The sequence below is a fragment of the Petromyzon marinus genome, chromosome 44, assembly GCF_048934315.1.
Source record: "Petromyzon marinus isolate PM22_M1 ecotype Great Lakes invasive population chromosome 44, UKy_Petmar_22M1.pri1.0, whole genome shotgun sequence".
NCBI classification, from domain to species: domain Eukaryota; kingdom Metazoa; phylum Chordata; class Hyperoartia; order Petromyzontiformes; family Petromyzontidae; genus Petromyzon; species Petromyzon marinus.
Window position 1 is genome coordinate 9,310,685 of NC_133710.1, and position 14,276 is coordinate 9,324,960.

The window sequence follows — 14,276 nt, forward strand, 5'->3', positions numbered from 1 at the left end:
CTGCCCACCCCAACGATAGCTCTGTGTTGTTAGTGTCTGCTGCTCCGGCCCGTCGACTTTTATCGGGAGGGTCCTGCCAAATGTTCCAATTGAGTCATTTGTGGGTTGTTATTTTTTTTTCTAATTTGGTAAATTTTGAAACCGTGACGCCCGGCACACAATGGCTCCACTCTTTCGAGCGAGGCAGCAGGGGTCTTTACCGACCGCCGCGGTATTTCTATGGTTAATAAGCGTGCGGTATTTGACACGGACACTGTACGTACGTTTTCAAACCCATTTACCGATCCCTTGACCCGCAATTGATGTCTGGGTTGGGACATGTAACGGTCTGACACAAATCTCCCATTGTAAGCCCTCCACCACCCGACACAAGCAAGCTAGTTGTCACGTGTAGAAATGTTTATTGCGCCAATTGTCGTGAGCTTACCGATTCGTTGAGCAATCTTCACAACCAAACGTATCGATTAGATACACTGCTGACATTGGTACTCCCCACCTCTGATGACAGTGGCACTGCTGATGACCATAACACTACTGACACTTCTACTAATACTGCTGATCATACCAAAAACTGCTGCTGACACTCACACGAACACTGGTAATGACAACAACACAGCTGATGATATATACTATACTGATGACACCAACACTGGTAACAACACTGACACTGTTTATGAGACTTATACCGCTGATAACACAAGCAATGCCGCGTTCTGATTGGCTGCAGCGGTTGGGATTGGTCGAATATGCCTCGATGGGTAGTAAAAAGATGGAATTTTGGAGTTCATGTGTAATGACATGGTGACACCTGCTGGCCGGGAAAGGGAATCACGGGTACAGGCACGGTTAAGTGCCAACCAATCAGAGAAGAAGTTGTATCTGGGGCAAAGGTAACACGTGGGGTTAGCCCAGATACTCCGGGAACCTGCTCGAAGGTTCCACGAGAGGGCGTGGCCGGAGGCGGGGCCTAGCCACGCCTGGGGGGATATAAGAGGGAGCGGACCCGGGGCTCAGGGCTCGCGTGTGGGGTCCTGGCTGCGTTGCTGCTCGCCGTCATCGCTCTCCGTCGTCCGGCCACGTGGAAGATCTCCAGCGGGGTTCCCATCGCCCTCACTCGGCCACGCCGCCAGCTAGCGGCGTGGCCAAGGGCGGTGGGACCACGCCGAGTGATCGGCTGTGCGTGTAGCCAGTAGAGACGTTAATATCTTAAGAGTTGTACTCAAGAGTGAGAAGGATAAGTGTTGGCCTGTGTTGTGCCCAGTGTGAGAAATAAAAGTACCCTCTACACGTGTTGAGTAGCTTGATGACGTCATGGGGCAGTGGGATGACGTCATGTGACGGGGATTGTAAGTGGGTACTTAAGGGGGACCCCGTTGTGGGAGTCCGGGCTGTGTAGCAGCTGAGAGGTCTCCCGCTCGTTAACGAGACGGAGTTGGCTGAACTCCCGTCCGGGTTCGACGAGAGGGAGAGCCGTCGAGTTGGCCGAGGGTAAGGCTCGAGAAAGTTCGTGAGAGCCGGCTAGGGAGACAATGCATGCCTCTATCAAAATCGGCATCAATTAATTCGCTACTTTAAAGCAATTTACATTTTGTATGGACGCCTTATTAATTATATATTTGTGTAGGTCAAACGCCGCGGTCCCTAAACTCTCGAATCGCCTCGCCCAAGAAGCAGGCGCCACGTGTCTCAGGCGCCACGTGTCTCAGGCGCCACGTGTCTCAGGCGCCACGTGTCTCAGGCGCCACGTGTCTCAGGCGCCACGTGTCTCAGGCGCCACGTGTCTCAGGCGCCACGTGTCTCAGGCGCCACGTGTCTCAGGCGCCACGTGTCTCAGGCGCCACGTGTCTCAGGCGCCACGTGTCTCAGGCGCCACGTGTCTCAGGCGCCACGTGTCTCAGGCGCCACGTGTCTCAGGCGCCACGTGTCTCAGGCGCCACGTGTCTCAGGCGCCACGTGTCTCAGGCGCCACGTGTCTCAGGCGCCACGTGTCTCAGGCGCCACGTGTCTCAGGCGCCACGTGTCTCAGGCGCCACGTGTCTCAGGCGCCACGTGTCTCAGGCGCCACGTGTCTCAGGCGCCACGTGTCTCAGGCGCCACGTGTCTCAGGCGCCACGTGTCTCAGGCGCCACGTGTCTCAGGCGCCACGTGTCTCAGGCGCCACGTGTCTCAGGCGCCACGTGTCTCAGGCGCCACGTGTCTCAGGCGCCACGTGTCTCAGGCGCCACGTGTCTCAGGCGCCACGTGTCTCAGGCGCCACGTGTCTCAGGCGCCACGTGTCTCAGGCGCCACGTGTCTCAGGCGCCACGTGTCTCAGGCGCCACGTGTCTCAGGCGCCACGTGTCTCAGGCGCCACGTGTCTCAGGCGCCACGTGTCTCAGGCGCCACGTGTCTCAGGCGCCACGTGTCTCAGGCGCCACGTGTCTCAGGCGCCACGTGTCTCAGGCGCCACGTGTCTCAGGCGCCACGTGTCTCAGGCGCCACGTGTCTCAGGCGCCACGTGTCTCAGGCGCCACGTGTCTCAGGCGCCACGTGTCTCAGGCGCCACGTGTCTCAGGCGCCACGTGTCTCAGGCGCCACGTGTCTCAGGCGCCACGTGTCTCAGGCGCCACGTGTCTCAGGCGCGCCTGCTCCGTATGAACGAGTTACGGGCACCCTCACTCCACACAAAAGTTGTGCATTGAAGATTCGTTTATAAAATAAACAATTAAAGTGATGCGCCGCATCATTGACGGACTTCTCGACCACTAGTTAAACGAAGTTGTGAATAAAACCGTAAAAAATTTAAGGAGTTTTCATTTCTCGGTGGCCTGACATGGTTGCCAAGAGGAGCATATCCACATCCAGGCTACCCGTGACTTCCACTTAAAATTAAACTTCCAACAAAGCTATAAATTATCGTTGAGTTTTGGTATGTAGAAAAATGTGTTCGTGACAATGATGCAAGACTGCCGATTTGAAGTCATTAAATTATACATTTTTACCTTTTGGCAATCCACTGCTGGATGGAGCACTTCTCCATGTGTTAGTCGTGGGGAGTTTGACCATACTTCAAAATCATGCTGGCCAGTGCAATGCTAATCTATTTGAAACCAGTTTGTATTTTACCTAGGCCCACTGAGCTATATAGCTTTCTTAGAAGCTACCTGGCCACAAATTATTGCTCAACCATGTGGCTTTTATCACCTGGACATTTATAGCAGCCTAAACGCATGTTTTATGAGACCTCCTTTGCCAGTAACAAGATATAGGAATAGGTTTTACCCTTTTAACGCCTTTTGGCGTCTTCTGGTTCAACACCAATGGAGACTAGGCTCTAAGAAAAGCTGTCTCGGGTGTGGACCAATGTTGTGGTTATTGCAAACATGATGCCTTGAATAAAGGTGTCAGTTTTTGTGCCAGTTAAAAGGGTAAAACCTATTCCTATAAACGCATGTTTCTAAATATGGAGTGGAAAAACCAGAGGACTTGGGGAAAAAAATTCCACAGGACCACGGAGAGAGACATGCGAACTCCAAATATATATCAGGGTCAGGATCGAACCCACGACCGTCTGTATACCAGTTGAGGTAGTTTACATCTAGGCACCGCGGGTGGGGGGGGGATCAGGACCAGTTCACATACCACTCGTCACGGGTGCAAACCGTGGCCAGGAATCGGACGCGGGTCAAACGACTGCACCACCGCTCCCACCCTGGCCAGACTTATATAAATCGCTTGCAAATCGCTTTGCATGAACAATAAAGGGGGGGTTCACGAGTTGGAGATCCATCGGGGTCACCTCGAACATTTCTCGCGCGCCAGTTTATGAGTGAAAAAGGCCAGGATGAGCTCAAACCAAGACAATAGCTCCCAGTAGACTATTGCATTTATTTTAAAACAAATTATGCTTCATCGGTCAGTAAGGCGAAGTTTTACACAGGATTTTAAAGGTGTTCCCATTACCACGTGGAGATGCAAACGAGACTCAAACAGAACGGCATGAATTTGATGGGAAAAGGGGCTTTCTTGACATGTTTAATTCCAATTGTAATAAACATACAAAACAATGTTGCACAGGGCGGGTTTAAATTCCTGTGGCATGTATTTACAGTTGAAGCCTATGGTAATAAACACCTGCGACTGATAACTTTGCTTCCCCCCAAACATAAAGTAACTTAAAAAAAATTGCAGGACGGTGCTTGCACGTTTAAAAAAATAATTAAATGGAAAGAAAAAGTAGAATCTCCCCCCCCCCCCCCCTGCCCCCACCTTGGTTAGAATGGCAAGGGCATCAGTTTCCAAAGTTGAGAAAACAGCACTATTTGATTTAGTAGAAACCCATCCTTACCAACTCAAAACCCATACCCCCATTTTCCTCCATGAACCGTTGGGCTAGGCGAGCACACACTATACCGCCAACATGATGTCGTTGCGCCATTGAAAACAGCGCAGCACGCTACTGCAAGCGACGCGAGCGAATGGCGAGAACAAATTTAATTTGAACTCTGCTCCACAGCGTGCATTAACACAGTAGCCACCCACAGCTATGCGCCAATGGTCACAACAGCACGGAACAAAAGCGCAGCACTCCAGACACACATGAAACGATATTAAGGACAAACGGCGCACGGCAAGCTTGTCGCGCACCAAAACAAGTGAACGTGAAGACCAACCTGACGTGGGCGTGCACGCGACAACCCGGCCTGCGTTCCCCGTCGTTAATAAATTATCGCAAGACACCGAGCGAGCGAGTGCGTGCGTTGGTTGTGCCGAGTGCCCTAAACCTCAAAAAGGAATGGAGCTTCCGGTGCAGGCAAGGCACTGCTTTCTCGCTCCCTCTGCTTGTCAAAGTTGATGGCGAGGACCCACAGGTTGTTGCGCGGGCCGCACAAAGACTTCCCAATCATCACGACCACCGGGTGTCAATGCGAATGGCTATGACGAAGGCCAAATCAAACAAGCTTAAAGTTAAATTATAGTTTTCAATGTATTACGCGCATCTCCCCCCCCCCCTCCACCCCCGGCCTACCCCATCTTACACTTGTTTGGTTTGCCTTCGTTCAAAAAAACGACAGGATCCACAATGTCGCCAGTTCATCAAGTATCGATACCTTGTGTGACGCTAGCTTCAAAAAAATCAAATGATGCCAATAAGTCAATGTCAGGTAAAAATGTGATGTTGTACCAAGGTAATGCATGGCACGCCCTAGCGGAGCAATAAAAACCCAAATCACCTGGACAATATCTGGATGCAATAGTATTAAATGCGCACAGGCAATAAAATTACACTTACTCAAACCCAAACACTGCAGCATCAATTCATCCTCAATTTGAACGTGTGTGTGGGGGGGGTACAAGCCGTAATTACAACTCGTCCTTAGGTTTTGGGTCATCTTCATCATCGTCATCTTCAGGCTCATCAAAGTCGTCCTTCGCCTTGTCTGCATCATCATCGTCGTCATCGTCATCGTCACCGCCGTCATCTTTGTCGTCTGGCTCAGGATGATTCTTCATCTCCTCGTCACGTTTCTTTCTCTCCTCTTCATCCTGCGCCTCCTTCATTTTCTTCTCACCTTCCTGTTGTGGGAGAATACACATTTGAGGTTGAGCGCTGAACGTCCCGACACCGTCGATCGAACGTGCAAAGACGCACGAGCGACCGATCTATTTTATACTCAAGTCCCTTCACAATGTGTGCAGCGTGTACGTCTTATCGCAGAACCAAGCCTTGCGCGATTGGTGCGGCCAAGAATCCTCTCACCTTGGTGACTCCCCACGTCTCCTCACCAATGGTCTCGGCATACTTCTCGTCGTCGGTGATGAGGAAGCTGTCGAATATCGTTCCAGATTTCACCTGTGAATGATAAATCACGAATTAAGCACCACCACAAACCAAGGCAGTAGTAGGAGGGCATACCAACTGACTGCAGGGGAGGCACAGCTACATGAACAAAAACTCACTTCATTAGCCCGGTGTTTTCAGGAGCTGTGGCCAAATTAGGCATGCTTGGGCACCCCACACATGATGCAAGAAAGTACACCGGGGCCCATGTGCCTACTTTGTGGGGACCAAAACCTTAGAAGCAGTGCTCTTCAAATAATCCTGAATATAAAATGTATTGTTGTAGGGTGTGAATATGCAGCATTCAAATCAGCCCAACACTTTATACAAATTATGGGAAACTCGGGACAAGTGTCCGATGGCATGCGCCTTACTTTGCGGCAACATCTAATAATCGAGGGATATAGTGCTACACGAGGACGCTCACCTGCCAGAGATCCAGACCGATGACCCCGATATTCTCCGAGAGGTAGATGTTGGAGTCGGGTGCGTACTCTGGGTTGTCAATCTCTGGGTGCACCCACACTCCCTTGTACTTAGGGTTGTCAATTTGGCGGGGTTTCCACTCTCCCTGTGAGCGAGTCCAAACATGCAGTCATCAACATCAGGCGTACGGCCGAGAGAAGCAGCCTCAACAATCATCATCACTTTCATTTACACACCGAATGCATCATCCTACAAGGACCAACTTCACAACAATTTTACATTGTAATGACCATTCACCATAAATACCATCCATATCAGCTCACCAAATGAAATGTTCACGCTCATGATCAGCCATGATCCATGCGCTAAACCAAGGCATTCCCATGCCATCACCATCCCCAATTCTCATGAGACCACAAATTCACTGTGTGCCACAGAAAAGCCTCGGAGAGAGCATGTCCTTGCGCAACAGACGTTTTTGTTCATTCTTAACATCAAAAACATCAAGGAACAGCTGAGCTACTCTGGTTTATACCACCTCCATCTCACTTTATCATTCATAACAACTCGTGTACAGCTTTCTCTCAAGGTGGACAAATTAGGTGCAATGGCCAATGACACACCAGTGCTAATGCACTGGTGTGTCAAGGGAACCAATTGACTTTCAGCCACTTGTACTCACTCTTTGGTAAGATCACCATTGAGTAGGTTAATGGCCTACCGGTGATGCTGCTGACCTTTACCATGAAAAAATTAACTGCCAATTGGTTTGCAACGACAAGCCACCAGCCAGCAGATACAAATTAATTTATGTACAATTTTAAAGCATCGCTATTGGCCAATTAATTGTGAAAGTACAATTCAAAACGGGATGGTAATTCTCGCAATCCAGGTGCAAAAAGTACCGTTGTTGACATCGAACTTTTCAAACGGATAAAAAGGAGACATTTTACATTCGTCCAGCGTTACGTATGGGTTCCCTGTACTAACCGTCTAACAACTCGGATCAATTGTAAATGCAGGCGCCGTATCTATTTCCACGTCAAGATAATAGTAACAATCCTTCCAACAAGCACAATTCATGCACTCGGTCAATACCAAGCTGCTTTGTAGTCATCTTATTTGCCAAACGATTTCAAACGTCAGACAAGGCTCCTTAGCCAGCCATTGACAAAAATCAATGCAATAAGCTTTTTTTTTAATTGGCTACAGAGCCACGCCTGTGTGACCTTAGACACACGCTGCTCTACATGAGCAGCACTCACCTTGTACTCGGGATTCTCCACCATGGGTGGCTCCCACTCTCCGTCCATCTCGTCATCCCAATCTTCCGGCTTCTTGGCATCGGGGTCAGGAATGTGCTCTGGCTTTTCCCAATCCTTGGTGGGCAGAAAAAAAGACTTTACAATTGGCTAATGTTGACCAAATCTGACAAGCAGCCACAATTCATAATGGGTCATTACATTTTGCTGTCCGAAATTGTACCACAGAAATCATGGTCGTTCGTCACTGTTATATGCAATACGATGCTTAATTACATTTGCATAATGTAATGGTTCCATAATTTTATGGCCAAATAGGCTTTATATGAACACACTTGTCACTTGATTTGGAGCTTTTCGTGACTGCAGGAATTACTTTGGTTCTTTCGGTAAAGTCACGTAGAAAGGGGCAATTAATTATTTTTTTAATACTTGTCGCTGCGACAGGAATGACATCCACCAACAGCTTGTGGCTGCAAACAGATGAGCGACGCCACAGGCTCGTTTTAATTTAAGTGCTGGACTCAAGGGTGCTCAAGGGAAAGTGGACAGCACAAGGAGTGTATACAGTAGCCAATTGCAAGTGGCAATTTATTGATCATCCTCTCCAATAAACAAATGCCCATTTAATCTTCCCCCAAAAACGGCTCTCGCCGCAAGTACCTCTGGTTTGACATCGGTGGGGTCGTCAATCTTGGACTGGTCCTCCCAGTCCTCGGGCTTGTGTGCCTCGGGGTCCTTGATCTTCTTGGCCGGCAGGATGTCCCAGTCTTCCTCCAGGCTGCCAGACTCAACCTTCTTGTTGTCGATCTTGACCTCATAGGTCTGGTCTGGCCTCACGATCAGCGTGTACAGGTGGGTGTACTCGTCATCCTGCCAAAGCACAGAGAACCCAGGCCAAGAGTGAGGGGATCCCCCTCGCAGCGCACCGAGCATATCACACTGCTCCCCAAATTCCATTGAAAAATTTTAGATACAATGTATATACGTATTTTTGTATCCGACTAGTGAGACAAGATATTACTTCGGCAACACCGGTGTAATTCGATGTTTTGAATGATCTAAATTGCTGTATTAGAATATTCCACATTACAATTTTAAAATCGCTTTTTTAAACATTATTTTCTTTGTAAATTATCCTCCATAAACCTACTATTTAAATTTACCCGACATCTCCATTGTAGAACAGACGCAGTCTCCATGGACTCCGTTAACCGCACGTGTCACGGTTTTGCTCTTGTTTGCTCACCTTGCAGCGTATGTCCTTGTTTATGAGGTGGTTCTTGCCCTTGTAGTTAAAGATGACGTGAACCTTCTTGGTTCCTGGCCCGCAAATGTCTGGCCCTGGAGACAAGACAACAAGATGGACACGAATTAATCCTGAGCCCCATCATTCATTTAATCCAAGCATTAACTGAAAACACATACCTCTAATACAATGCCAACTTGCTAAAGTTAATTTTATCAGGGTGCTTTAAGATCACTTATAGACATTTATAAACATTGGCATTGCCGAAGACTCTGGTCCTCACCTCATGCAAGCATGTGCTTTCCTGCCAAAGTGGATATTTTCTGCCACCTAATGGTAGAAACAGCCCATTACCAATTCACCTAGAATGTACCCAATCTTATCAGATGGGTGACCACCATGCACAGGAAGGGATTACGTGGTAGGCAGTAGGAAGGGCAGTAAATGTATTATTGTCCTGCGGTTCTACACTTCTACATAGACTCCCAGCCATCAACCCATAATGACCAGAATTAAGTATGGTCAAATAACCCTCATGACACGAATAAGTGGCAAGGCCTTATTCCAGAATTTGAATGACAAAAATATATTTAGACACAGACACACATACATTGTTGAACATCACATTTCTGCCAAAACATTAAATGTTGGTAAATTAGAAACTCAAAACGTTGGGATTCCAGTCTAGCTTGTTTTCAAGTTAACCCATGGAGAAAATGAAATTCCAGATGTTCAGATGAACTAGGGCTGGTAGAGCCACAGTGTAATAGTATGGGCGCTCCCACTAAGCTCACCGCAACGATTGTGACAAACTATAAACATTTTTTTTTCTCTTACCAAGTAAGGCCCACTGAACTATGCAGCTTTTCTTCAGAAGTGACCCGGCCACAAACAATAGCGCAAAGTGACTTATCGTCATGTGGAAATGTATCGCGGTAGCTGAATATTAAAAAGAAAAACTGCACGTCGAGTCTTAATCAAGCAGCGGTGACCCACCGAACATGATGAAGTATTGGGAGTCGCCGTGCATCTCCTCCTGGTTCATGTCCTTAGGGAAGAGCTTGATGTAGCCACCGCCGCAGTCGATGTTCTGCTCATGCTTCACGGTGAACTGGATCACCAGGGTCTTGTCCTTGTTGCTGAAGCTGTCGAAGCCAGCGGAGAGTGCGTAGAACCGGGCATCTTGACTCGTTTGCAGACCTGCAACATGGGGGAGCAACTTATAATCAGAATATTTATTTATACTGGAGGAATCCGATGAGCTATTATAATCTCTTTTTCACAGATGTCCAGTCGGGGCATGTAAGAACATTACAACAAACAATACAAAAACATGATTGGACTGCAATGTACAAGGTAAACAAACCACCCAAGCACAAACGAATAAAACTAAACCATCCCCATCCTACCAGGAAAATACCACTGTGGTATTAACTTCAGATGGGTGGCAAAATAAATTGCAGCAATTTTAAGCTAGCAGAAAAATGCCACTGCAGTTTTTATTGACAAACTGGACTACATATTTTTTTTTATAAATTCATCCCAATAACTGTACCCACAAGTCACGACAACTGAAGTTGAAAATGGGTTATTATAATTAAACAGCAGCTCAAATTGCTCTGTTTAAGTCATCACAATAGAAGCTAACCTTCCAGTAAGAAGCCCCCAAGCCAAGTGTATAACTAATCTACAAAGCTGGCCGGACACAACCTTGTACAACTATGTAAACAGTAAATTTGAATCTGCAAAAGTGCTTGTAATGGTTATGCAATCACGGACTTGCCTAAAGGAGAATACAGAAGGCAGGTGGCACTATAATTTAAGGTGAAAACAACGATTATTAACAGGTAATAAATAATCGTATTGCATCAAAAATATATTCGTTAAATAAATGGCGCTTAATTTTTAAGCTTTAAATTTTCTAAATATTGTTCTACACCCATAAGCTCCACCAATTACTCAATTACATGTTAATGTTATTTGTGCACTGGAATCAGTAGTCATAATTGAACGTCCACTTTGTTCAATGTTTACTGCTTGTCTTCAAATTCACTGCCATGTCACAGGGCCAAAGTTAACTTCACTCGTAGGAACCAGCTTTCATTTCCAGACAGGAGTGACTTAAATTATATAAATTATTTAGACTTTAATTATCTATATTTTTTCAGGCAAACTAAATTGGTATTTGCAGCTCCTATTTCAGTAAAACTGGATATACTTACACCCCACATGAGGATAATGTGGTTCATTGCCACCAAAGAATTGGGCCAGTTGTAAGCTCTTGTTTAAAGGGCACCTATTTAAGTGTGTAATCTATTAACGAGAGCTGAAAATTTATACAAGGATTTAAAAAAAACCTTAAAATGCCGAGGGGCGAACACATATTTGATTATCTTTTTGCTAATGCCAAATAACAAATGGCAAGCGCTTCAAGTATTTCAATTGAGGTCAAGTGTTCTACACATCTGGAGTCTTCTGATTAATGTGTTAGTACGTAATCTCTCTCATATAATATGTCCGTTACACAATGCTACATTTCACATGGTGCCGATCACTGCTGAAAGGTACGGATGAACTAACGTGCTTAAATCAAGGGCGTAAATGCCACCATTGCAATTCAACGGTGAAATCCGAATATGGAAGAACTACCAGGAAGCCATGAGGTAGGTAACAAAACTAGTTCTTCAGGTATTGTTTATTTTATTCTTTCATCGGGGTGGGGGAAAGGTCAGAGGCCTTCAAGCAAATCATTAACAGATCAACCATGCATGCAAACACCATCTCACCTTTATCCTTCTCGGCGTCGCCGTAGAATTTGCCGGCAGAGAGCACAAACTTGCCATAGTCGGACTTGTGTTTCGATACCACCCACCGGTCTTGCCAGGCATCTGCAAAGAAACAGGAAACAATAAGATTGCGGGAGAGAGGGGGGGGGGTCAGATTTTTTTTTTAAGCAAGACTGCACAACAGATCCAACTTTGGGCACGGTTCACCACGGACGTCTACAACGTTAACAAGGCGTGTGCGCGCGCAGATAGGCATGGCATGGGAAGTTAAGCATGACATGGGAAAGTGAGCAGAAATTCGGTTCGAGGCATGCACGATATTTGGATAAGAACCCACCAGGCGATAAATTATAGTAAGTCTATTAGAGTTCGAATTACTCGCCTGAAGGAGCATTCATGTGAACTTTTATTTCATTTCCAGTCATGCCACTAGGGGGCGTCTGTTGAGATTCAATACCGGAGTGCGAATACCCCTTTGAACAAGTACCCGCACATCAAATTTTGATTTAAAGCTTTCGTGACTGCAGTGATTCATATTCTTGGTTCTTTCGGTAAAGTCACGTAGAAGGGAAACAATAAAATAATAATATACATCTATATATAAATAAAATAATAAAATACAGAGATTTTATTATTTTATTGTTTCCTTTCAACGTGACTTTACCGAAAGAACCAAGAATACCCCGCACATCGTTTTCGTCAATGCCCTGCTGTACGAGGGCTTCCCCACACCCGTGTAGGTCACGGGGATTATGTGAACATACTTCATCACGATGGTCAGTGCGGTGGGTTGGTGAAGGTTGGAGGCAGACCCCGGAGGCATTTGTTAAAACAGTGCCAGTCCCGATTTGGGTGCAGTCCGTCTGCCATCCCACCCCCCACCGCATCCCCTATTACAACCCAGTAGTTGCTGGCTGCGTGGCGGTCATCCATCACAGCACTAATGCAGGGTCAACCCCGCAAAAACAACATTATATAAAAAAAATGAGACTTATGGGGCTCACATAAGTCCCAAACTAATTCCGGGCCACAGTTAGCACGACGATGACGTCACAAGAGTAACTGTCGCTAAAATGGCTATGGGGGTGTGGAACAGAGAGGGAGAGGAATTGGTGGTTACTTTAAATGGCTGACTTTACTCCGTAACCGGCATTCACTTTATCTCGGCCACAAGTGACGAGAGCTGTTTAGCTGTACACAACCTCATGCTAATTTACCACCAGTCTCTGCGCAGGGTAGGTGCAACATCTACAATTTTCTTGAGCACGTAGCCGCAGCCCATCCACCAGCAGTGCCCGTGAGCGGGTTAATGTGCAGGGCTGCCCCTTCTACATCGAAGAAATGTTACTTTAAAAAAAACTCACTGTTCATAGGGCCTCTTAAAGATTGTTGAAGCCAAAAACCCCCTCAATGGATCATCACGCGTTTGCTCACAAACGTCGACACATTAAGCATTCTCATCAAATACCCCTCACCCACCCCCTAAAAAAATCCAATTGTTTTAATGGGAAAACGGAAGATTTGGTGTCAAAATCCACGCGCGATTAGGCCCTTTTTCCACAGCCACTCTGGCTCACCCCCCAGAACTCGACACATCATCCCAGAATAAAGCAACGACTGGCACACCTCACATGGCTTGTTCACGCAACGGTAAATTGCCAATCAACATTAGTACACATCTGTGCAACTTAATTCCCGGACATAATGAATGCCCTCTCTTGAAACCCACCAACCCACCTCCGTCGTCAAAGAGCTCCTTGAAGTACACAGCGGGCTCGGCCAGGGCGCTCGCCAGCAGCAGCGCAGTCACGGCAACTATCGCGCAATGCATGGTTCTAAACGTCGACAAATGTCAAACTTTAAACCGTCGAGCAATTACAATCCACTAATTTATATCCCACTTTGCTCGAATTCACGGCGACGCGACTCGAAGCAACCCGCACGGCCCCGGCTGTTCGACAACTGCAGGCAGCCTGCACAGATGGCGCCTTCTCATTGGCTGCCGCCGATAGCCGACGACCAATCAACGCTCACCACGACCGGCGGGGTCCCCCCCTCCTCCCGCGTGACCGTTGCGGAGACGTCACGCGCCTAATTTGGCAATGAGGCCCCGCCCCACATCCGCCCGACTCCCCCCCACAACCCCCCCACGTCCCCCCACAACTCCCCCCCACATCCGATCGCAGGACGTGATGACGTCACCACGTCGCCGTAATTTTCATAAGCCCCGATCCCAGCGGTTAGAACGCTGCGGCGACTGTACGTAATGACGTCCTCGCGGCTCCTTACGCTCAGCCACGCCTGTCGGAGACGTCATCGCGCTCACGTTTGCATGGAGCCGCCCCCCCCGCCCGCGATTCATCACGTGACCCGCTATCAGCTGTTTGCTTGTTCACGTTTCTCAGGCTTCGGCTTAAACGAGCTGATGCGAGGGAAATTGATGTTGCATTCTTAATCTGAGTTACCCGATGATTTGTATGCACACGAGCCACTGATGTTGGCCGGGAACCGAAATGAGGCCTCTGAACAATGTGTGTGGGGTTATTCCCCACCCACTCCGCCGCGGGTTAATCAACTCGCGTCACCGACGCCGCGTGGGGAGGCCCTCATCCAGCAGTAGATCGACAAGTGGCCGTTCGTTTTAATTTGCCTTCGTTTTCAAGTTGCGTGATTCAAATGAGCGAGGTTACGTGACAGTTATTCCATAGTTGCGGTATATAATTGGCAACGGC

At 47.6% G+C, this 14,276-nt stretch overlaps 1 protein-coding gene across 1 annotated transcript; it reads right to left on the bottom strand.

The window, feature by feature from the left end:
* Nucleotides 1-5,211: 5,211 nt before the first annotated feature.
* LOC116951830 (calreticulin-like) lies at nucleotides 5,212-13,524 on the bottom strand. Its single transcript, XM_032970595.2, has 9 exons — nucleotides 13,282-13,524; nucleotides 11,545-11,646; nucleotides 9,755-9,958; nucleotides 8,759-8,853; nucleotides 8,173-8,382; nucleotides 7,513-7,626; nucleotides 6,249-6,392; nucleotides 5,741-5,833; nucleotides 5,212-5,556 (listed from the first exon to the last, which is right to left on the bottom strand). Exons 1-9 carry the CDS (start codon nucleotides 13,373-13,375, stop codon nucleotides 5,344-5,346), a joined length of 1,269 nt encoding a protein of 422 aa, XP_032826486.1. The 5' UTR covers nucleotides 13,376-13,524; the 3' UTR covers nucleotides 5,212-5,343.
* Nucleotides 13,525-14,276: the final 752 nt, after the last annotated feature.